Genomic DNA, 22,773 nt, shown 5'->3' with positions numbered 1-22,773 from the left:
AAGAATGCATCTTAAAAGGAAAAGTCAGGAAAGAGCATTCAAGGTACAAATACAACTTGTACCATTAGAAGTGCAGAGTGTAGAAAAGCAGAGCAGTTCAGGATGATTAAAGAAAAGGGTTTCTGAGGGACTTTTTTACAAGACTAAAATTCAAGGGACATTGACCTTTTAGTAGGTATAAGACTGCACAGAGAAAGCTGATTATTGTTTCACCGTCTTTTTCAAATGCACACTGATTCTACCATATAAAACCTTGAACAGACAAAAATAAAATATGGCATGGTACATTGTTTTGGTTCCATTATGACACTTATTGAAATCTTACTTTGGCCGTACTCTCTGAGTGGTTTCAATGAAAATACAAATAAATATATAACTTTAAAAAGATAAGAAAGAGTAATTTGATAATATACCAATGTCTATATTATATTTAAATACACAATTGTGTTGTATGGTTCTATCTTGAAATGAGGTGTGCACAGTTCTGTGGCACTATGATTTTTGTAGATCAGAGCAAAGTAAACAGTATATCACAAATACTTTAGATTACAAAAACTTTTATCCTGCTGTCTGGAGTAACAGCACACTGAAATGAATTTTAAGGGTAGAAAGTTTTAGACAGCTGTAGGAACATTATGCACATACACACACACATATATATAGATATATATATACAGAAGTTAATGGTATTGGCTGCACAGCTGTATGTTCATTTTTAGCTTTCCCCTACTATCTTATGATCTGTCAGATAAAAAGTTCTCAGCTACATCCATTAAGTACAACACTCTCAATATGTGGGTTTTAGTGCTGATCAAAGTGACTTTACTGATAGCATGAGGAAGTTTATAAGTGAAGAAAAATTTGATGACAGCTATTAAAACGCTAGAACCTTAATAACAAGTAGCTTAGCTGCTGTGTAGCCTCTTAAATTGTGTTCTGCCAAATCATCTCACATTAAATTCTAAAAACCAGAGAGGCAGGAAGATAATATTTGTGAGTTTATATGATTATGTAAACATTATATTCTCCACACACTAAAATATTAACAAGTTTTTGGAAATGTTTCTTCCATTTTCCTAGGTATCTAAAAAGTTTACATTAATGAAATATTGCTTTGTAAAAGATAAAGAATAAAGAAAAGCAAGGCAAATAAAACTTTTCTTCCCATCTGTTGAAATCTGTTAATAACTCCTGACAGTTAAATTTTGACATTTATTTGATAGACTACAATATAAATCAAACCATGCACTTTAATTTATCTGAAAATGAGTAAAAATCAGTTGATTGCAAGATAGTACTTAAAATCTAGGAATGAAGCCCCCAGAAGAGTAATAACTATTTTTAAATTGGAATTCTGCTCTGTGAAAAGGAAGCACTGGGATATTTGACTCTATGTAGCACTGCTTTAAAAATGTTCTGTTCAGCTCCTCATTGTGCAAAGCTGCACTGTCAGTTGCTTGCATAGGAAACTCAAGCATGCAAGCACTGCATAACACAGGCTCCATTTTACTGTAGGTAGTCAACTTGTTAGCTCCATTTTGCAACCTTAAGGAATTTTCTTTAATTTGCACAACTTTTGCCACCAAACTCAGTGGAGCAGATATTTCATCAGTGGAAAATTCAATAGTTAATAAGGATGAATGGAAAAAAGATTAAAGTAAGAAATGGGAAAGTTCTAAGTGGAAACAAGAAACTCATGAAGCAATAAAAATAATTTTCTAATATAGTAGGTTAATGACCCAGAGCTCAAACACATTTAATCTTAGAATTTAGACAATCCTTACTGTGTGATCTCACCTAGCACTTATATTAAAGAAGCCATTGTCACACATTCTTGGCTCCAATATTGTTTTCTTTTCCAACAAAGGCACTTGCTGAGGTTAGCCTAGGTGCAATGCATGTGTTTATACACAACTGATATATTCCTCTACCCGAGGAGTTTATACTGCTGCTAAGGTACCCTAAGTATGTACAGAACTAGAGTTAAAAATGACACCTTGGTGACAATTCTTCCTCTCTGACCACAGAGAGAATTATCATGGTTTTGACATTCATGTGGCTGCCCAGAGGGTGACATAAGGCACAGTTTAGTTCAGCATTTCTACGAAGCCATATGATAATTTGTTATCTATATCTGATAGTACAAAACCATGCATACTGCAAATAAAATATCAAGCATTCTGGTGAGTTAGTTTTCTCATCCTCAGGGAAACAATTTGTGGTGGGCTGACTCTGGTTGGACTCCAGGTGCACACCAAAGCCACTCTATAACTCCCTTCCACAACTGGACAGGGGAGAGAAAACATAACAAAAAGGTTCACAAGCTGAGATAAGGGCAGGGAGAGATCACTCACCTGTTACCATCAAGGGCAAAACAGACTTGTCTTGGGGAAATTAGTTGAATTTATTACCATTCAAAATCAGAGCAGGACAATGGGACATAAAACAAATCCTAAAAACAACTTTCCCAAACTCCACCCCCCTCACTGGGCTCTTTCTCCTTCTCCTCTAGTGGTGCAGGGAGGTGGGGAATGGCCATATAATCAGTTCATCACAGGTTGTTTCTGACGTTGCTCAGGGAGAGAAGCTCTTCCTCTGCTCCACTGAGAGATCCCTCCCACTGGAGACAATTCTCCACAACCTTCTCCAGCCTGGGTTCCCATGGGTTACAGCTCCTCAGGAACTGCTCCAGCATGAGTCCCTTTCTTTGGGGTACAGTCCTTCAAGAACAGACTGCTCCAGATCTCTTCATGCAATTACATCTTTGCAATAACTTTTTTATTCCTCTTAAATATGTCATCACATCTTCTCTAGTTGCCTCAGCCTTGGCCAGTGGTGGGTCCGTCCTGGAGCAGACATTGGCTCTGTCAGAGATGGGGGAAACTTTCAGCAGCTTTTCACAGAAGCCCCACCTGTTGCCCCCCTCCTAGCTACCAAAATCTGGTTGCACAAATGCAATACACAGTTAATTTAAACCCAAACCATTCTCACCTCCATAATTTAAAATATAACAAGCAAAAATCTCAGCCTTACTGAATTCTGAAGCCTAGCTTGAAGATTGATGTTTCATTGGGCTTGCATGGCAAGGTTTTGGTATCTGCTGGATGGGGCTACAGGTGTGGTTTCTGTGAGAAACTTCCAGAAGCTTCCCCCATGTTCAGTGGAGGCAATGCCAGCTGGCTGCAGGATGGACCTGAACTGGCCAAAGCCCAGCACATAAACCATTGTGGCTGCCCCTGTGATGAACTTACTGCAACCCTCATTCCTCATCCCCCTGCTCTGCCAGAGGTAAGGAGGCAGAGAAAATGAGGAATCACGAAACAAATTTGGTTGGAAAAGACCTCTGAGATCATCAAGTCCAACCTATAACTTAGACCTCCATTTCAACCGTGACACTAACTGCCACATCCAGCCTTTCCTTAAACATCTGGAGGGGTACTGACTCCACCACCTCCCTGGGCAGGCCATCCCAATATCTAATCACTCCTTCTGTGAAGAATTTATTCCTAATGTCCAGCCTGAAGCTCCCCTAGAACAGCATAAGGCTATGTTCTTCTGTCATATTGCAGAGTTAACCTAGTTATCTTGGAGTCGACTCTGGGAATAAGGGAGGGGTGGGGCATAGCCATTTTAAAATCTAGTTTTTATTTCTGATTGCTCTATTCAGATTTGATTGGTAATAAATTAGAATAATTTATGTAAGTGAAGTCTGGTTTGCCTGTGATGGCAATTGCTCCGTGACCTCTCCCAGTCCTCATCTCCATGCACAAACTTCTCATTATATTTTTCCCCCCCTGTCCAACTGAGGAGGGGAGAGATAGAGAGGCTTTGGTGGCCATCTGGCACCCAGCCAGGGTCAACCCACCACAGACATTTATTCCTGCAGTAACTCTGGTGTTGAGATCCATAGTGTAATTCTTGCATGAGCCAAATCACCTTGATATACTCCAGAGGACATTTCAAAGTTCATTTATGTCTTACAATCTGATACATGTTTTTAATGAAAAATATTTTCGTGCATTGAAAATATGACTTTCACACCAGATGCAGACAAAATTATTTTGGCTTAAAGGTAAGTGTACTTTCTCCCCAAAGGACATACAAGTCTCTGTATGGGAACAGCACATAGTTACTGCTTCCCACTTAGAGATTTAGCCTAGTATCTGATTAGAGCAATAGCACACATGAAAAGCTCCTTCCAAGCACTGAGAAAAATCCTCAGTGTTTGTATGTGTTTAAAATTAAAGTGCATGGAGCTTTCCAGATCAGTCAACACAGCAAAACCTGGCTAGAAAAGTTCAAAAGTTCTTAATTTAGTAGATTTTGCTGCTTTTAAGAAATCCTTTAACCACCTAGCAACCACACAAAAGGTATAATTCTCTGAGACTTAAATTCTCACTGACTGGACAAGAAGGAAAATTGCAAACGTGCAAGAGAGCTTGATGACATTATGACACCAGTGTGTCTAGTGGGTCAGACTGAGTAGGCCAAATGTCAGGAAGTGGTTGGTACAGAATACAAGATGTATGTCCTTTCTACGTGATTTACACAATAGCACAGATCCTCAAATACAGACCTCCACCATCCCATCTTTCCTGATATCCTCAGCCCAGACCTATCTGTATCAGAGCACTCACTTTAGTCACACTTCACAGTTCTTGTCATCGTGCTGCATGATAGACCTGTTTTCCAGAAGTCTCCCTTACAGCTTTTGTGACACATTCTGCACTGCATTAGGTGTATCCAGCCAGCAGCCTCCAGGTGCCTCCTACAGACAGGACTCTAACTCTGAGCTGATTGTCATTCCAGACAACAAAGTCTGATATGCAGACATGCAGGTGTAGTCTTAGGGAGTGAAAATGCTGGTTTTCATTCCAAATACTGCTTCTTACTTTCACTTAAATCCAGGAAGACTGAGGCTGAAAAAAGGTTGTCACTCAGTCTAAATAGTTCTATCAGAACACAGACTTCTAAATTATTGTTTGACTTAATATAATCCAAAAATTTAGAACGATTTATGTGCCTATGAATTTACGTGCTGAAGATATACCCAGATGTTTTTAAATTTCTGTGGACAAAAGACAGCCACATGAATGTGAAGGAGGAGTGGCTGCAGCACAAGAATCTTTGCAATCCTTGTTTATTCTTCGTCAATTGTTCCCTTTTTTCTCTCTTTTGAAAAGTATTTATTATTCTACTGCTATTCTTTCCTCTTTTGAACAAAATAGAACAAAAAATGCTTTGATTTAAAGCTTTCTATCCCTGTTTCCTACTCTTGAGCATCTGGTATTAGTAGGAGTAACCCTTCAGGGGACTCTCCATACTTTGGCAAACATCCAATATCCAACATTAATTAACATTCTCTCATATAAAAATCTCTCATTACTCAAAATGCATCCTCTCCTACACATATGCTTCACACATCCTAAGCTTTTCCTTACTGAAGACAAACCTATCTCCTGAATTTTAAATGTAATAAAATCTAGAGTTTTGTGTACAAGGCATTCTGAGGTAAAGGTTCGTTGCACTTAGTAATAAAAAAAATCCAGCTGTGGTTTCCTACACCTTGGAGTTTCCTCATTTTGCTTTGAATCTCTTAAAAGAATGAATTGAAAATCAAAAGAGTAATACAGGATATTTATCAGAGGTTGACTGCTTTCAGCAACTTAAGCATTGCTGATCCAGCTGAGGAGAATTTTTTTCGCTTAATCTTTATTATATGTCCAAGTAATTTTCACTGTAGTTACTAAATTATACCCCTCTCAATAAGATTATATTATCTTCAAATTAAAACATCAATTATTGTGTTCAGGCACTAAATATAATTCTCTCTTTGATCTTGAGAGTTGCAATGACATTGATAATGTAGGAAAATCACCTTTTATAATAAAACATGCAGTTGCTTTTATTCCCAAAGCTATCTTAGTACCTTTCAACTGCAAAATTTTGCAAGAAAAGTTTGTAAAAAGTGTTCATCAAGTTCAAATTGTCCCAGATATTCCTTTATTTTCTTTACAAGTAAAAATCTCCCCACTCAGCAAACATATCAAGAGGCAATTTGAAAATGCATAGTCCACAATTTGTTTTCCAGAATGACCAGTGGGCTATATTTACAATAAGTGCTTCTACTATGAGTGCTCTTCCAATTCTATTGATGGGCCATTCAAACAAAACTTTTTCCATTTGTCCCAGTAATATTTCACCCCAGGAAAAGAAAGAAAGACTATAGTCTACTTAGATTGTTTCCATTTTTAAAGATACCTTGAAATTTGTTTTTCTGTAAAAAAAAAGACCAAAACCAAAGAGTTAAATGATAAAGTCTGATTTGCATTTGAATGAGGTGCTAGAGATTTCTAAGAAACACGATCAGAAACGTGTTGTGAGACCATGCTTTGTGTCTACGCAGTTGTATTTATATAATTGGCTCTAACATCTGGCTTTCAATAAGGTGCAGCCAAACTTTAGCAGTTACATAGAGACAACCTTGTTTTAGTTTTATAATAAAAAACCAGAAAAACATTCCTCCTGCAATCATTGGATTCAGCAGTCAGCTGATTCATACCACTCACAGGAGAGCTTCATAGCATGTCCCTGCCTCCCTGCAGAAGGGAGCAAACTGCCCTGTGTATTCAATGAGGTTTGACTAAGATTAATGTCAGTTGAGGTTTTTTTCATCATTTCTAGAAGTTACAAACTGTGTGAAGCAGCTGGCTTCATGATAAAGATTTGACCTCAGGATCATACTATTATCTCCAGAGGAAAAAGGGCAAAACTTGAAGTAAACAGTTTCTAAATTCTAAAAGATACCCAGTGTATGCCACTGATAATTGCTTGATGGCAAGTTTCTCACTAGGTAAAATTGATTTGGTCAAATGTATTTACTTTGAAGTCACTCAGTACAAGTGGGGAAAATCTAAACGAAAAAAAACCCAACTTATTAAATTTGACATACCTCTTTCTATATGAAGGAGCATTATTTCCTGAATTCTGATACATTATGGAGGATTCAAAAGAAAGACTTCCCCTTTTTTCTTTTTTTTTTTTTTTTTTTTTTGTGTTGTGAAATGATCACTGAACATCCCATGAGCAGGCAATCAGCGTGAGGAGCAAAAGCTGTTTCATCTCAACTACTGCAAAATAGACCAAATGCTATGATTTTGAAGTCTGAGTTTCTGTTGCACTGCACTATAATCCCTATGGGATTTTCCTTTGGGAAAGGCTATGAAGTTAGAAACATGACAAACTAAAAGGTAAGAGTAGTGTATGAAGCATCTTGCTCTCATGAAACATTTCCAAATAAGAAAGGCTCAAGATTTAACAAAAAATAATATAATAAAATCTTCAGGGAAGAGTTTTCTGTAAGCAAATCTTTAAAATTCCATCAATATATTGTATATTTTCTTTCATGAAAAATTGTGTTTAATTTTTTTTCTGGAGAATAAATGTATTACCTTGTCTTCCTAGTCTTAATTTTACCCAACTCAGGTAACCTGAACTTGTTATTTAATTTGCACCAGCATCACTTTTCAAATGAGACTTGGGTAAAGGAAAGATATGAATTCTCTATACCACCTCTGTGTATGTTTGTCTTTGCTTCCCAAAATCCAAATCTTAGCTTGACATTTGTTTTCAATGTTTTATGTCCTTGACTACTCATTGTGGCTTTTGTTTTTATTCATAGCTACATCCTCATTTCATTGCTCCTCTGTGTACAATTGATTTTCATGACTACAACTTTCCTGAGTAGGTGTATATGCTCAATATAGCATTATCAATTTACCCATGTCTCACTTGTTCAGTAAACCTAAAAGAAAATTCTTAGGGAAGAAGTGAAATCAGTACCAATTTGCTTTGTTTGAGCAGTTAATAATCTGCAGTGAATCAGCAGCTGCTGTATCAGCAATCCTTACTCTGAGGTGGGGATTTCTGAGAGGCACAGGAAAAAATGTGGCTGAAATGGAAGCTTCTTTCTTCTCTTTTTTTAAACCCTCTTTACTCATGAATTGGTGTTTCTATATTGTCAATGTTTAGACTTCATAATTCCATCAAGTCCACACTCCAGATGCTTCCAAACATTTTATTTTCTTAGCCTGGAATACTATTATGACTCAATTTTCTTGACATCCTCTGTGATATAAAAACAATCCTCCCACTTTTAGTTTTTAAAGATAACTACCACCATCAGTCCTCAAAAATCCAGTAACACAGAACAAGTAAGAGTAGATCCAAAGACAAACATGTTTATGAAAAAAACCCAAGAACACTATGTTTCTCACTGAAATATACTGTCCAGTGAGGATGTAAGATTTACCTCCTTTGCCATACATGATACTTAACTGGAAAAGGTATCAAACAGTCTGCCACGACTTTATGTGACTCTGCATGCCACTTGCAGGGCCCCTCAAAAATTTATCATGCTTACTAGAAGCTAGTATTTTGAAAACAAAATCAGATACTGAAAAAATGTCTCAGCTACCAAAAAAAAACCCCCTTTTTCTTTAAGTTTTGTGAAATAGTGGTTGCTATTTTATTACTTGTATTAAAGTACTTTTCAATTTAAAACAGATCATTTGTGTTACAATAATAAGCTCACTGTAAAAATGAGAAGTAAAAAATAGAGGACCAATCAATCTGCAGTTTTCTAAAAAGAATAGGCAAAAATTCCACTTCTCTGAATGAATGATTACCCTGTAAAACCAATTCTTTTTCTAAAAAAACAAAAGAGAAAGTAATGTTTACTTTTATCACAAAAAATAAACAAACAGAATAATTCAGTTTCTGTATTTTTGGCCAAATCAGCATTTAGATACACAACTACAAAGATAATAATATTTAATCATCTATATGTAAAGACTCCTTTCGATTTCAATCTCCACAGCTCAGTTAGCTAGATGTTACATATTAAGTGAATTAAAGAAATGCTTAATGAAGATTTATTTCTAATCTGTATTATGATTGTTTAATTAAGTGAACTTTTTTTTGCTAAAAGATAGAACCTTCTTACAGTTCAGACAACAATAAAAATTATGTCATTATGCTCTTTAGTACTAGTCAGTGTAACTACTCTGAAATTTGATGTATTATGCTGAAAATATTTGTATAAAATAAAGGGAAAGTCAAGAACTGTATTATGTCCTTTCCAACCTAAACAATTCTATTTTTAGTAGGGCCTGCAGAAACAGGGCCAGCAATACTGGTTTTAAAGTGAAGAAGGGGAGATTAAAACTATATTTAAGAAAGAAATTTTTTACAACTGACTTTGTGAATTGCTGAAATATGTTGCCCAGAGGTGTGGTAGATTCACAGTCAGGTTGGATGGGGTTCTGAGCAACCTGATCAAACTGAAGATGAAACTACTCATTCTGTGGCGTTGGGCTAGATGAACTTTACAGGTTCCATCTAACCCAAACCATTTGACGATTTGATGATGATTTTGTATTTATTATACGTGAAGTTTAGTACATGTTGAATGTGCATGTTTAGTATTACTCTTGTCCAGATGGATGAGAATGAAAAGTATGTATGAAGAGTCTGGTTTGGTGATTTGGGTTTTTTTCTGTTCTCAGTAGTTTTTTTTCTTTCAACATTAGTACAATCTTTGAAGCCTGACCTTTCAACTTTAGTGTGTTAGAAACACACTTTTCCCAGCTTGCTTGCTCTCCTCTATATTCCTCTCCTGTGTTTCTCGGCGTCTGTGAACTTACTTTAAAGCAAAAATAAAACAAACACAAAGAAACACTGGACAAACAGTTAAGGAAAGCATACATATAATCAAAGGAATGATTTTGAAATTGGAGGATTGAAGTTGCAAAAATTGTAGTCATGTTTGCTCAAATTATCATGATTTGCTGGTGCAACCACAGTAGCTGATTGCCAGCAGCAGCCACTTGGCTGCGCATTGACTGCAGAAGAGACCTCAGTCAGGACAAATAGGAGTCACATTTTGTCAAATGAGAGTGGCCATAGAATTTCAGATTAAAGCTCCATCTAGTTTGTCAGAAAAGAAAATACCCACGAAATAGAAGGTACAAGGTAAATCCGTTTGATATGCGCCTCGATTACTCTCCTGACCAAATAGCAGAAACAAATGCGCCTTTCAAAGCTAACTCAAAAATTCAAATACCAAGCAGGACCAGGACAGCCATCAAGCTGTGTTTTGTTCAAGTAGGAAGATAACCATCACCCACCAAGCACCATTGCCCTGCATTCACTCACACACTCTTGCTGAGACCAGCCAGCAGTCACATTCTCAAACACTGGACATCTCACTGATGTTATTGCAGTCATTTGAACCAGCCTAGAGAAGCTGTTTTCAGTAGCACCAACAAAAATTACAGCAATCTGATACATCAACTGTCTTACCCACTCCAACAGAAATTTTATCTAGACTTGAATGCACTGCTTTCTTTTCCACCAGGTCTACAGATATCTGTTCACAGAGGGACATCAAAGCTCAGCCTCCACTGCTACTGCTCCCTCTTAGCAAGATACTGTTGAAAGACATGGTGATGCCCTAAGTTACTGACTTTATATATATCTAAGCTAGTTCACACATGTAAAAACATACACCATCAAAGGAACTTGAGAAGTACTGAAAATATAAAATCTACTGTCTGCTTTCAGTCTCTTCAGATAGTTCAAATGCTAGTGCTTTCTTTTGCCTAAGCAGCTACTGCAAATTCACTGTTCTCATGCTTGCATGTTAAACTGCTGGAAGAAGCCTATACAGTTAACTGTTTCAACCCCACTGCATTAAAACCACAGAAAAATTCAGCTGTTATCACCAGCAAAAATGTTTCCCAGAAATTATTTTTTATCAGTGTGCTTCAAACTAACCTAAAATGAGCAGCAATTTCAGTTCTTATGGGACCATGATGGAACAAATGAAGCTTTGAGACCCATCCAGTCTATTTTTTTGCTAAACCAACATTCTCAGGGAGGCCAAAATGACTTTTAAACTCCAGATTCAAGTCTTGTTTTATGGAAACTAGAGCACAATCATCTCACACGGGGGAAGATCAGAATCCATTTTGCCAGCTAAAATAGTAAGAAAAGGATTTGTTCACAACTTTTCTCCTTTTCTGCAGTGTCACTGAATAGTATTAGTCAAACTCAGTGACTTGTAAGAACACTTTGATTCCCACACAATTACCTCTGGGCATCTAGGAAGACTCTGTCACTTCTGTGGCAGGGCAGTATCTGTACTCTGTTCTTTTCAGGAGTCTCCCTGCTCTGCAACAGGCCTCCTGTAGTCTTACACTCTCTGTTTTTTTCTCCTACCTATCCTGTAGTTTAGAAGAATGACTGGTCTCAAGGGAGGAAGATATTTCTAGCTAAATTTATCATTTATTTTTCAGGAAATTTAGAGTAAGGACTGAGAATTAAAAGGTGAAAAAAGAGTGGTTTTATTCATGATAATTTCTATTTTTTTTTCTGTTTTGGTTTTTTTGGGGGGTTTGTTTTTGGTATTTTGTTATTGTTTGGGGGCTGTTGGTTTGTTTTTTGTTTTGCTTTTATTTTTTGGTTTTTTCCCCCCTGTGTAATGAAAACTGATAAACTTCTACATTTTAAATTACTTTATGTATATTTTTGGTTTTTTTTTTTTTTTTTTTTTGTCTTTTTATGGTCTTGACGTGGAATTTCAAAAAAGTCATGCAGAACTTTATCTTAGTAATGGTTAATTCCTCTGTTATTATATGTACAAGTGTTTCTTTAAAAATATCATAAAGCCTTGAATGGTATTGATATCAGACTGTTGATCTGGCTATCCCTTTTCTTCTCCATTTGTTGCTCTCCAGCCACCTCCCCTGCAGGCAGTTTTCAGAAAGCCTACTGCAACATGCACTGGTGTTTTGCCACTCTTGAGTAGAGATGACCAATTTCCCCAACGCTAGCACGTACAGCTCCACAGTTATGTTAACCCCACAGTTAAAGAATTTTTGTTTCTGTGCCTTTGCTCTGATTGCCTTTGCATTACATCAGATTTAAATATGTTTCTTACTGAATGCTGAGGGAAATTATTTACTATTTATTAGATTACTAGTTATTTTCTAGTTTACTTACTATCATTATTTCAACTGTCTTTTATTTCTGTGGATAAAAACGATTTGCTGGTTTGGGCTACTTCCTCTTTCAAATATGAACAGAAGTTCAATTCTCATAATTCTCTTGTGTACTTAAAATCTCAATTACTCCTTTTTTTTTTTTAATCAATGATTTAATCTACAAATTACAAACTTCCTACTTCAAACCCCTTTATTTTCTGCTGACTTTTCATTCTGCAATTTTTCCCTATAGTTTTTGTCACCTTTCTCTCTTTATGTGTTCAAAGATATTTTGAAACAAACACCTTGATGAAATTCCAAGATTCTTGCCATTCTCTGGCAGGCAACCATTCTCTGTTCTATTATAGTGGGCACTTTTTGGGAAATCTGCAGGTAATTAACAGTGCATTCTGAGACCCAAATTGAATGTCCCTCTATTTTCTGAGTATGTTATATATTACATTTCTTCCGCCAATTGTTCAGACAGAGCAAGCTTATTAATGTGCACTTCTTAGTGACTAGGAGACCTTAGCATCTAATCTTGACTAAGATAGCTACTGTGATAAAAATGTTACTTCTTTAGTAATTTGGCAAACTCTGGCAAGCTCCACTGAAGCATGTGAAGGACAAAAGCATGATAACACATACCATCACTTTCTTTGCACTTAGAAAGTCTCCTCTAATTTCCCAATGGGAAACAGAGTGATATCTTGTGTAAATGAGTCACTTCAGATAGCCTGAGACTCTTTCTAATGGCTTGTACATTCTGTATCAGAATAGCATATGTTCTTTTTCATCAGAGAGAATTTCCAGAAAAAACATGCAAGCATATTTTTTTTCATCTTTTTTTGGGAGGGAATAAGTAGAAAAAACCCTTTCTTTTTCCAAAAACCTGGCAGGAAGATAAAGATGAATATGTGGTCTGCTGTAAAATCTCATCTGAGGTATACAACACCCAGCTGCAAATAAGGCACAGAAACACGTGTTTTTAAATGTTGATATGAAACATGAGACAGAAAACTTAGGGTGTCAGCCAACAGGTTGTCACATGTAATGACAGATGAAAGTTACAGAAAATTCTATCTGATAAATAACATTTTTCTCAAAATATGGTTTAACTCACTAAGGGTAGATAAAAATAGTGTAGACATACAGAGACTTTTTAAAGTACACTTCTACTGAATATACTTTCAATCCCTGGGGAGCAAACCACCTGTTTCAACAGCAGCTTTTTCCAACCTCAAGCACAAGTCAACTGCCAATGAAACTTACTGGCATAATGGAATGTCATTTTTGATGATGCATTTTCCTCCATTTCTGCAGTATTCCTCAGGACAAACTGCAAACATAAAGGTAAAAATTGTTATTTCCCCCTCTTTTTTATTACATTTGTCGTGATCTGATTTTCAAAATGATGAAATATTCACATCCTTACTTCCTTTTGACTTCCAAAACTTCTTTTTTTTTTTTAGACATGGACTTGGTGATACAGAGTCATAAGAATATTGCAAGCAATGGAGTGCTCTTGAGTTTATTGAAATCCTGATGCTGCACTTGAGCAGTCTTTGAATTTTTCTCAAATGAGATTTTTATCTGACTCCAGAAATGGAATTTTTGCCACTTATTTGATTTTCAAACAATGGGAATAGATAAAATAAGACCCAAAAGAATTGAACTAATATTTAATTAGCACCTAAGTCTATGTTATTAATAATAGCTTTTATATAGGACTAGTGAATAGATACTCCTTTGTAACCAAACCTTTTATTAAAGATATTCAGAATTTTAATACTTAGAATCATATTCCCATAAGAACAAGGGAAATCAGGCTTTAAAAGACAAAAGGGATTTAAGTACTTATTGATATTCTCTTAAAAACTCTTGATGTCCCTTAACTTGGACTTCCACATCATCACATTTAGTTTTACTAATGCATAGTTTTACATTGCTTTAGCAAGAAAAAACTTAAAATCAATAAAGAATCCCCTCAGTCTTTTTACTGTGAGAATAACTGGTAATATACAAATTAGACCCAAAGAGTTTTGGATGTATGCAAAATGAAATTGTTTATTGCAGCATGCAGCATATAACAATTCAGTGTGGACATCTTCAGTTTCAGGATTAAACCCAAAACACTTTATGATGCTGTGAGAGATAGCAAACACAATATTTGTGGTCAAGCTTCATTCCCAAAGAAACTTGTGGATGCTTCCTACCAATAGGTGTTTGTAAAACTTTTGGTTTGTGAATAGACATCTAATATATTGTAATGAATTATATAATTGCAATTCATATATATTGTTAATTTTATCACATAATTCATAAAAATTATTAAAAAGGAGAGTTAAATTCTCAGCTAACACAACTTCAGTGAAGCTGGCAAAGTATTGTCAGCACAGAACTGGTCAAGAGTTTGTATCTGTCTTGGGGAAGAGCTGCAGTACATTTCTGTCATTGAATGGGACATTTTTGAATCTAGATTTAATTATTTAGATCACCATCATCTATGTATTTGTTAGTTATTGTTAATAAAAATCTAATTCACATTGAACGTGTATTATTGCTCTGCACTTATCTTTCTGCACCATTTAACTAGTGCAAATCAAACCTGAATATTGTGTCAAATGAACTGTCCTAAAACAAATGTTATTTAGTTTACTTTCCAACCTGGATTTGTAATACACTTGGGAGAAAAAAAAAATAAAAGCAAACTAACAAAACCCCACAAATAAGCAATCCTTTTACTCAGCAACATGGGTTAACTCAACTGGCTAAAATCAAGGGAAGTCCTAAAAATATACTACAAAGGGTTGGGGTATTTTTGAACTATGTGTTTATATGGTAAGAAATAGCTCTTATGAAGATATTAAGATGTTAAGCATATTATTCTTCATCTTTTTCTCACTTTTATCTGTGTCATACTTTCATCAGGAAAATTCATACCTAATATAATTTGACAATGTTTTAGCAGAGGAACCTCAGTCAAGTTTGCGGACTGCCAAAAGATTCCGAAGGAAAAAAACTGTACTTTCTTTGTTTCAAATGATAACTTTATGCAAAACTAAGTACCTGAACAGCTGGACTCATCAAGGCTGGAATCAACGCAGTCTGCAATTCCATCACAACGCTGGGAGAGTGGTATACATTGATTAGTTGAAGCACATAACAAAGAACCATTGGAACAATCTTTAATGGCTGAAATGAAAAGTAACATGGTCATCATCGGCTGTGGGATTTTTTCTCACTGTTAAAAACTAGCAGAATACTTAATTCGTACTATAGGATATAAACTTGCATCTGTGTGACCTCCACAAGCTTTCATCTTCAAAGACATACAACTTTACTACTGAGATGCTAAATAAGTAAACAAATACAGAGCACAGATGGTACAGAAATCAAATTTTCCCATGTAATATTTGTGAGGAAGAGGAGTGCATATTAACTGACTATATTGAGAGAGTATGCTGCAAAATCCCAAAGAAAACCCATAAAAAAGGTATCACAAAACATAATCAACTCTCATTCAACAACTAGTTTCAAAATTGTGGAATCAATTTTTTGATACATTATTTTTACACATTACAGAGGCAAGAGTCATAGCAATGGATCTAATAGCTGAAAATTTTGCAGTTAAGGACAATGACACCAAGTTATTGGTGCTGAGGTAATTTGGCACTAAAAACAGTGAAGATATGAAAATGAAAATACCCAATTTCATCTATATTTAATTTTCCAGGTGCAAATGAAACCATTAGAAGGCATAATGATATCACAGCCTGTAAGAAAGTATAAAATTTTTAATATTTCAGAGGTATTTAAAACTTACCAGGACTACAAGAGATACATTTTGGTGCACTTCAGAAAACTGAAAAATGACTTTTTATTCATTATTATTATTAGCACTTCAATCAGATGATGCAGATGGAAAAGTATGTTGATCTGTGGAAAATTAATGTATACATCCCACTGGTGTTAATATGTTTGTTTTGCACCCTTACTATTGTAATCAGGCAAATAAAAGACTAAATAGATGAGGCAATATGCCCTTCACTAAAACTGACAGCAAGAAGAGAGCCAGACAAGTAGAACATCTATAAGTGGAAAACAGTCCCACAATTTTTCTTGTTAAATTCAACAAATAATAAAATCCAGTACATTAGAAGGTATAAAACAGTATTAGCATAATATTGTACAACCTTACTGCTATGTGAACTCTGCAGGAAATTCTCTGCATAAATCTCTAAGCCATGAAGAAAAGCATTTCTGTGGTAGAAACTGTGTTTTTAGTAGGGACTTGACCAATGTTTTTTTTTGTTTGGTTGGGCTTGGGTTTTTTTGTCCTGGCCTCCTTTTGGGTTTTATCCTTAATCTCTGCAAGATGCTTTTTGACAACTAATCTTTATCCCAAAATAAAACTTTTCCTGATGAATTCCTGAATTCAGAATCCATAACATTTTTACACTTAAATAGTGTTGTTTTCTTTTAAACTTAAATGAATAAAATTGGTATGGGACACAAATGGAAAGTGTCAGTAATTCCTAAACTGAAATTTTCTAAAATGAACAGGTAGATTTAATCTGCACCAAGGAAAAAAATATCAATCTAAAATAAAAATAAATAAACCCCAACTTTCAATCTGTGCTGTTATTAGAGTACACATAGGTTGGAGTTACTAGCACAACAATCAATTTTATAGATCATGCATAAATTTTTATAAAATAATACAGTTTCTGAGATATTTACTTTTTCTCTCTGACATTTCCTGGCTGACAAACTTTTATGGCTTTTCACCTGTTAAAAGTAGGAAGCTAAAGATTATACTCTGTGCTCTCATGGCATACACAGCTGGATCTCAGCACCAGCTGTGACAGTAATCAGCTTTCCACTGACTTCATTCCAAACAAGCACAAATCACTTTCTTTTTGCTTTGCCTTCTTCCCTGCTTTGCCTTGCTTCTCTGAAGTATCTTCTTCAGAGAAGAAACAAGAATTACTGCTTCTGTATTTCTATCTCATACTGTTAATACTTACATGTTTATATACTATAAACCGAATTTTTGAGTGACAATGAAGTACAGACTCAACTAAGTTTCCTTAGAATTAAATAAACTTAAATAAGTTTCCTGAGAATCTCAAAGTTGTGAAATATCTATGGTGAATATTTGTTCTTTGAATAGACCAGGATTTAATTTCTTCTTAATACCCAGGTTTTATTTCGAAGTCAAAGCAGTAAAATAAACAAAACAGAGCAATATCTCAGTGGTTTGGGTAATACAGAAAATCATGGAAATTTTTTGGCTTTCAGATTTTGAGGTTCCACATCAGTTTCTGTGGTGTGGAGTTGAGATGTGAATGTAATAGAACACAGCATGGACGTCTCTACCAGAGGACAGATTGAGGAGGAAATAAGATCAAATGAAGATTAACCGTGAGGGGTTTATTTGAAGAAAGGAACATCCAAAATTTCTACATGTCTTCAGGGTATGTAGAATTTAGCATCAAAGTTATCTCCAAAACTATGTCTTCTGCCAACAAAACCACAGAGCTCACTTCTAAACAAAAGACTTAAACAGATAGTCTGCCAAATCCATGCTGGTTTGGTAGACTAATTTGCTAAAATAAATGGCATGTGCAGTAGCCTGTATTTATATCTAGCAGTTTTGGTAGAAAATTTTAAAAAACATGTATTTTTAATCTATCAGAAACTGATATTTTTACCAATTTTTTCTCATTCTGATAAGGATTCAATTTTTTAAAATATTTAATATTTTAAATATTAAATTTAATATTAAAATATTAAATAATAGTATTTTTTTTAAAAAAAAGTTTTACCACATGACAGGTTTAGGAAGAAAAGTGTTTATATGTGAAAAGATTCTTCCTTTTCGGTTGTTTTTTTTTTTTTTTTTCTATGTAGCTAATTATTTGGAATTTCTGGAATGAAACATTTGGCCTCAGTTCATCTTCTAATTATGAAATATTTTTAAATAGGCAGGCACACTTTTGTGTCTATCTGTTTCAGATGTTTCTCCATGGCCTCTCATTGCAGTTGTATTTCAAAGCCGATTGACCTTGTGTTTTGTTTGTGAGCCCTTTTCCTTGCTTGGGGCAGAGATTGCTGCTACATCAAGAACAGACTTGATTTCAAAATCCTTGAAAGGTCAGGACTGCCTTAAATGTTACTGAATTACAGAACTGCAGAAGCCTATCCTTCTGTTATGTCATAATCAGGGGCTACAGAGACAATGCAAATGCAGATGACTGATTTAAGGAAAAAATGTGGAAATTCTTGTAAATATTAACAGAAACAAAATTTCAATTTTTTTAACCATTTACCAAATGACAGACAATAAATTAAAATGCATAAGAAAAATTATTTAAGATGTAAAGCATCTCTGCAATTAGTGCATTATATGTGTCACAAACGGGTTCTTTTGACAAGGTGATATTAAAAGATTTTAAAATCATAGAAAATTCGGGGAGTTAGTAAGAAAGTTAGGCTTGGCAAGCCCTGGGAAAAGTGTTAAAAGTAGGCCCTGGGAAATGTAAGGCCTTGTGTTTGCTAAGACCATGTGAAACTGTACCTGTGTAGTCAGTATATGATAAATGATATAATTGTTAGATGTGATTAGATATAATTATTGTTCAAAGAATCATGAGAAACTATATTAGGGGTTTGGGGGGATCGCAAGAAATCCATGCTTGGTTAAAATCAATGCATACAATAGAACAATGTAAGTTTAATAATGAATATGGAAGTTATATAACGATGGAGTATAAAAACATGTTCAACTCAAAACCAAATGGGGTCAGATTTGGGTACCCCTGACACCCAGAGCTCTTAATAAAGCATCTTCATATAATCATTCTGTGATTATGTGTTCCTGAACACTAACAAAGGGAATGATGAGTTTTACACTAAGCTTCACTGTGTTGCTCATTTTCTTTCCAAAAACATCACTGTTTAGGCAGGTGAGTTAACACTGCCATAACTACCACCGTGACGGTAACTTACGGCAGCCAACTTCGTCTTCCCGGCGGGGGCAGTCAGGCACGCCATCGCACTGCAGGAGGGATGGGATACAGCCTTGGGGAGGACACAGGAACTCTGCTTCCTTGCAGGAGCCTGGAGATGTGGTGCTGGGCATCTCCCCAGGACAGTTCAGCTCATCACTCCCATCCCTGCACTCCTCAGTCCCATTGCAGCGCGCAGCAAGGGACAAGCACTGCTGCACGTACGCGCACGTCAACTGCTCACCGCTGCAAGTGGGAGGCCGTGGGTCCACTGGGCCTGCTGGAGGAAAAGGAATGTCTTGTGGTTTTGTCCTTTCACTCATCATCCATACGGACTTTGAGAAAGACATGGGAACTGCTGGGAATGCAACTGATTTTGGTTACTAAAAATATTCAGAAAAAAACCCCCAACTTTTATAAAAACATGGCTCCTAAGTGCAAAACACAGTATTAAAAACATTTTATGTCATATTAACTCCATTGTTGTTGCAGCATTTTGCTTCTAAATGTTAAGTTCAGCATTAATTTTGGTCCTATTACTTTTTTTGCCAGCTACACATAGAAGGGTTAATATTAAATATTAATAAAACTTGTCTTTCACCCAGTATCTGGAAAGCCTTAAAATAGCCCTCAAGTTACACTTTTAAGTTAAGAAAATTATTTTTCCAAAGTAACAATAAAAATTTTTTACTGATCTAGTTTATTATCACTCTGAGTCTTTAGCTTATCTTGATGTGATAGAGAATTAAATTTAAAAAATACCAGATAGATTTCCAGGATACAAGTAAAGAAAATGTGTTTTTAGAATTTAAAACTTTAACAGTTTCCTACAGCTGACAAAAAATAAATTAATAAAATAAATAGATAAACAGATAAATAGATAAATAAATAAATAAATAAACAAAATGTTCTGTACTTACTTGCATTCCTGGAAGAAAATACTGGGGAAAGCCTTTTGTGATCATGTATATAAATAAATTGTCCCGGATACCTAAGTCTTTCTTTTTTCCTGTGAAAACCATTGCAACTGAATCTTGTTCAAGTATAAGATCTATTTGTGGAAACTAATTTCTAAGGAGATGGCTGTGCTAATGTTGTGTTCTTTATAACACCATCACCTCCCACGGAAGCAATGTGGTGGGCTCCTGTACTTTTTATGTGCAGGGAAAAAAGAAAAATCTCAGAAATTTAGCTCCATACATTTAATCTTTCTAGATCATTTTGCAGCAGCTGAGTAAAAAATATAATATGATTATTAGGGACAATGTAAGACAAATGAATGTCACCTCCTCTGTAAAAGACAGGAGGAGTTTTGCTGTTGAGTTGGGCTGAGGCAAAGAAGACAAGCACAAAAGTCATGGGTGGTTTCATCTCATCTTTTGAAGTGGTGCAAGGATTGCTGTCTGGCCTCAGATGTCCAAGTTACTGCTGCATTAAGGCATGACACTCTGTAAGGCAGCACATGGATTTTGGCATGATTCTGTGACTTTTAATCCACTGGCCATACCAGTATGTTTGTGTATTCTACAACACCAGGCTGGGGTTTTACAGAGTGAGGACTTTGTTACAACATGCTCAGAGATACCTCCATCATAAATAACAATAGCTTTTTGTACAAATAAATGAACATTAATGAATTCAGGTAAACAGAATACTAGCATTATTTTACTACCTGGCTGCTTGAGAAGCAGCTATAAGGAGCAAGAGCTCAAAGTTCTGTGTATTACAGGCCTTCTATAGATTAGACATTTTTGATTTTCATGTTGACTTTATTAAAAAAACCCATAAATTTAAAAGCTCCATAGAACAGAACATGCCTGATATTATTTCATGCCCCTAAAGTTATTAAATTAAATCATTCTACTAGAAAAATGTATTTGATTCACTGGGTATAATGTAAACATAAAACAACAAAAATGTTTATTGACTCAGTGAGCATAATAACCTAGTGATCTTTTGTCCTGTTTGTATTCAGAATTGTGCCTTGAATACCTCAAAGATGTGCACTTTTACATGGGATTGAAAAGATTGTGGTTTCATATGTATTTTATAAATGTGTTAGTCTAAAAAAAAACTATTTATGCTACTTTAAAAGTCTTATGGCAGTTGGTTTTAGATAGTTGCTAGTAGACATTTAAATCACATAGTGGATTGATTTTGTACAAATTAAAAGTATTCTAGATTTTTCATTTTTTTCTACTTTGATCCTATACTTTACCAGATAATAGTAGTAGCCCATAAAGGTGTTTGAATTTGGTTTGTCATATGGAAACTGTATATAAGGCCATGATTCAGAAAAGATACTGATGAAATGTCATTGGGAGAACACATTTCTCTCTCCATTGACACAGAACTAGTGCTGTCAAATCTTGCACACTGGAGTAAAATGAAATTATTTTTGTTTGCACTTGCTCTGGGAAAAAATAAAAAAGTATTATATTTGATTGTACTTTTTTTCTTTCTGTTATTCCTGACCCTATCCTCACAGTGCCTAGGGGGCATTTGGGCAGAGAAAATGACTTAAGCTGCAGCCAGTTCTGCTTATGCACATTCTTTTGTCCTTGCACAGTCCTGTGTTAGCTCCGATACTGTGGAAATTAACCCCACACAGATACAATATATTTGACTTTACTGAGGTTTCCTGTTTGTGTTGCAGGAAAGATTGTATTTATAATACATTTGTGAGCATTTCTACCCCAGTTTAATTTCCTGTTCATGATATGTTTACTTACGTGCTTCTACCCAAATTTGTTCTATAAACTGAAATCCCCCCTTAAACTCAATATTTCTTGAATGTGTTGCTTGTTATCAATCTGACCTTGAATGTTAAATTATTTTCAGACTTTTGTAACCCTGATCAATAAATTCAGTATTTAGGGAATTTCCTGAGTGGTTTTTTTGATTGGGGGATGATTATTTTTCTATTCTTCATATTATTATTTCTTATTATTATTTTATATCATTGTTACCTCTGGTTGTTAGAAAATTATTTGTAGGATGAAGTTCTTCCTGAATTGCAAAGCAATTATATTAGAGTGTGCAATATTCACAAAGAGCAGCAAAGATGTGTCCAGGTTGAGTCAGGGGTAATAGATCTTATTGAGGTCTGCTTTATGTTTGCACTACATTAAAAAAAAATCCAAAGTCGTACCCTGAAATAAGTAAAATCCTTTTAGATCAGAACAGTGCATGAGATGAGAATGTACTTCAAAAATCATAAGAATATCCCTTGCTTATTAACTCGTTATATGTGAACAGTTTGGTTTCAGATAAAATAGAAAAATTGTGCTCTGGATGACATTCTATAAGATGCCATTATTTCCATAGTCTGACAAAAGTCTACCCCCAAGTTCAGTCTGTTTTTTTTCCATAAAGTAGTTTATAAATGCTTTTCTTAACTATAAATAAAATGTGCCTGGTAAAAAATTTGCAAATTTATAAAAACATTTATTTGTACAAAGATAACAACTAAAAAAAAAACTAATTGTGAATATGCAAATGTAGAAAATAATTAACTAATTCCAACTGAAAAGCAACACTAATGCAAAACTAATTACTTGCATTTAAAGCTACTGTCTATGTAATTACTTATTTTAAGCTTATAGTAGCAGATCATTGCAGTATCGGCTACTGACACATTTCCTTCTAAAAAGTGAGAATATTCATTTTGTTTTCTTGCAGCTGTGAAGAATTAAACAAGGTGTTAACACCACTGT

General features: G+C 35.1%; 1 protein-coding gene across 2 annotated transcripts in view; it reads right to left on the bottom strand.

The window, feature by feature from the left end:
• MALRD1 (MAM and LDL receptor class A domain containing 1) overlaps window positions 1–22,773 on the bottom strand; it is a 246,864-nt gene that overhangs the window by 33,394 nt on the left and 190,697 nt on the right. For both annotated transcript variants that reach the window (XM_086859185.1, XM_023920197.2), the window contains exons 34-36: window positions 19,059–19,334; window positions 15,114–15,239; window positions 13,317–13,383 (exon numbers count right to left, since the gene is read on the bottom strand). In XM_086859185.1, the coding sequence (XP_086715311.1) occupies window positions 13,317–13,383; window positions 15,114–15,239; window positions 19,059–19,334 (469 nt within the window). The remainder of the gene's footprint in view (window positions 1–13,316; window positions 13,384–15,113; window positions 15,240–19,058; window positions 19,335–22,773) is intronic.

Source organism: Cyanistes caeruleus, chromosome 1, assembly GCF_971803275.1.
Source record: "Cyanistes caeruleus chromosome 1, bCyaCae1.hap1.1, whole genome shotgun sequence".
NCBI classification, from domain to species: domain Eukaryota; kingdom Metazoa; phylum Chordata; class Aves; order Passeriformes; family Paridae; genus Cyanistes; species Cyanistes caeruleus.
The sequence above is the reverse complement of the archived record's forward strand: the minus strand, read 5'-3'. Positions and strand labels throughout refer to the sequence as shown.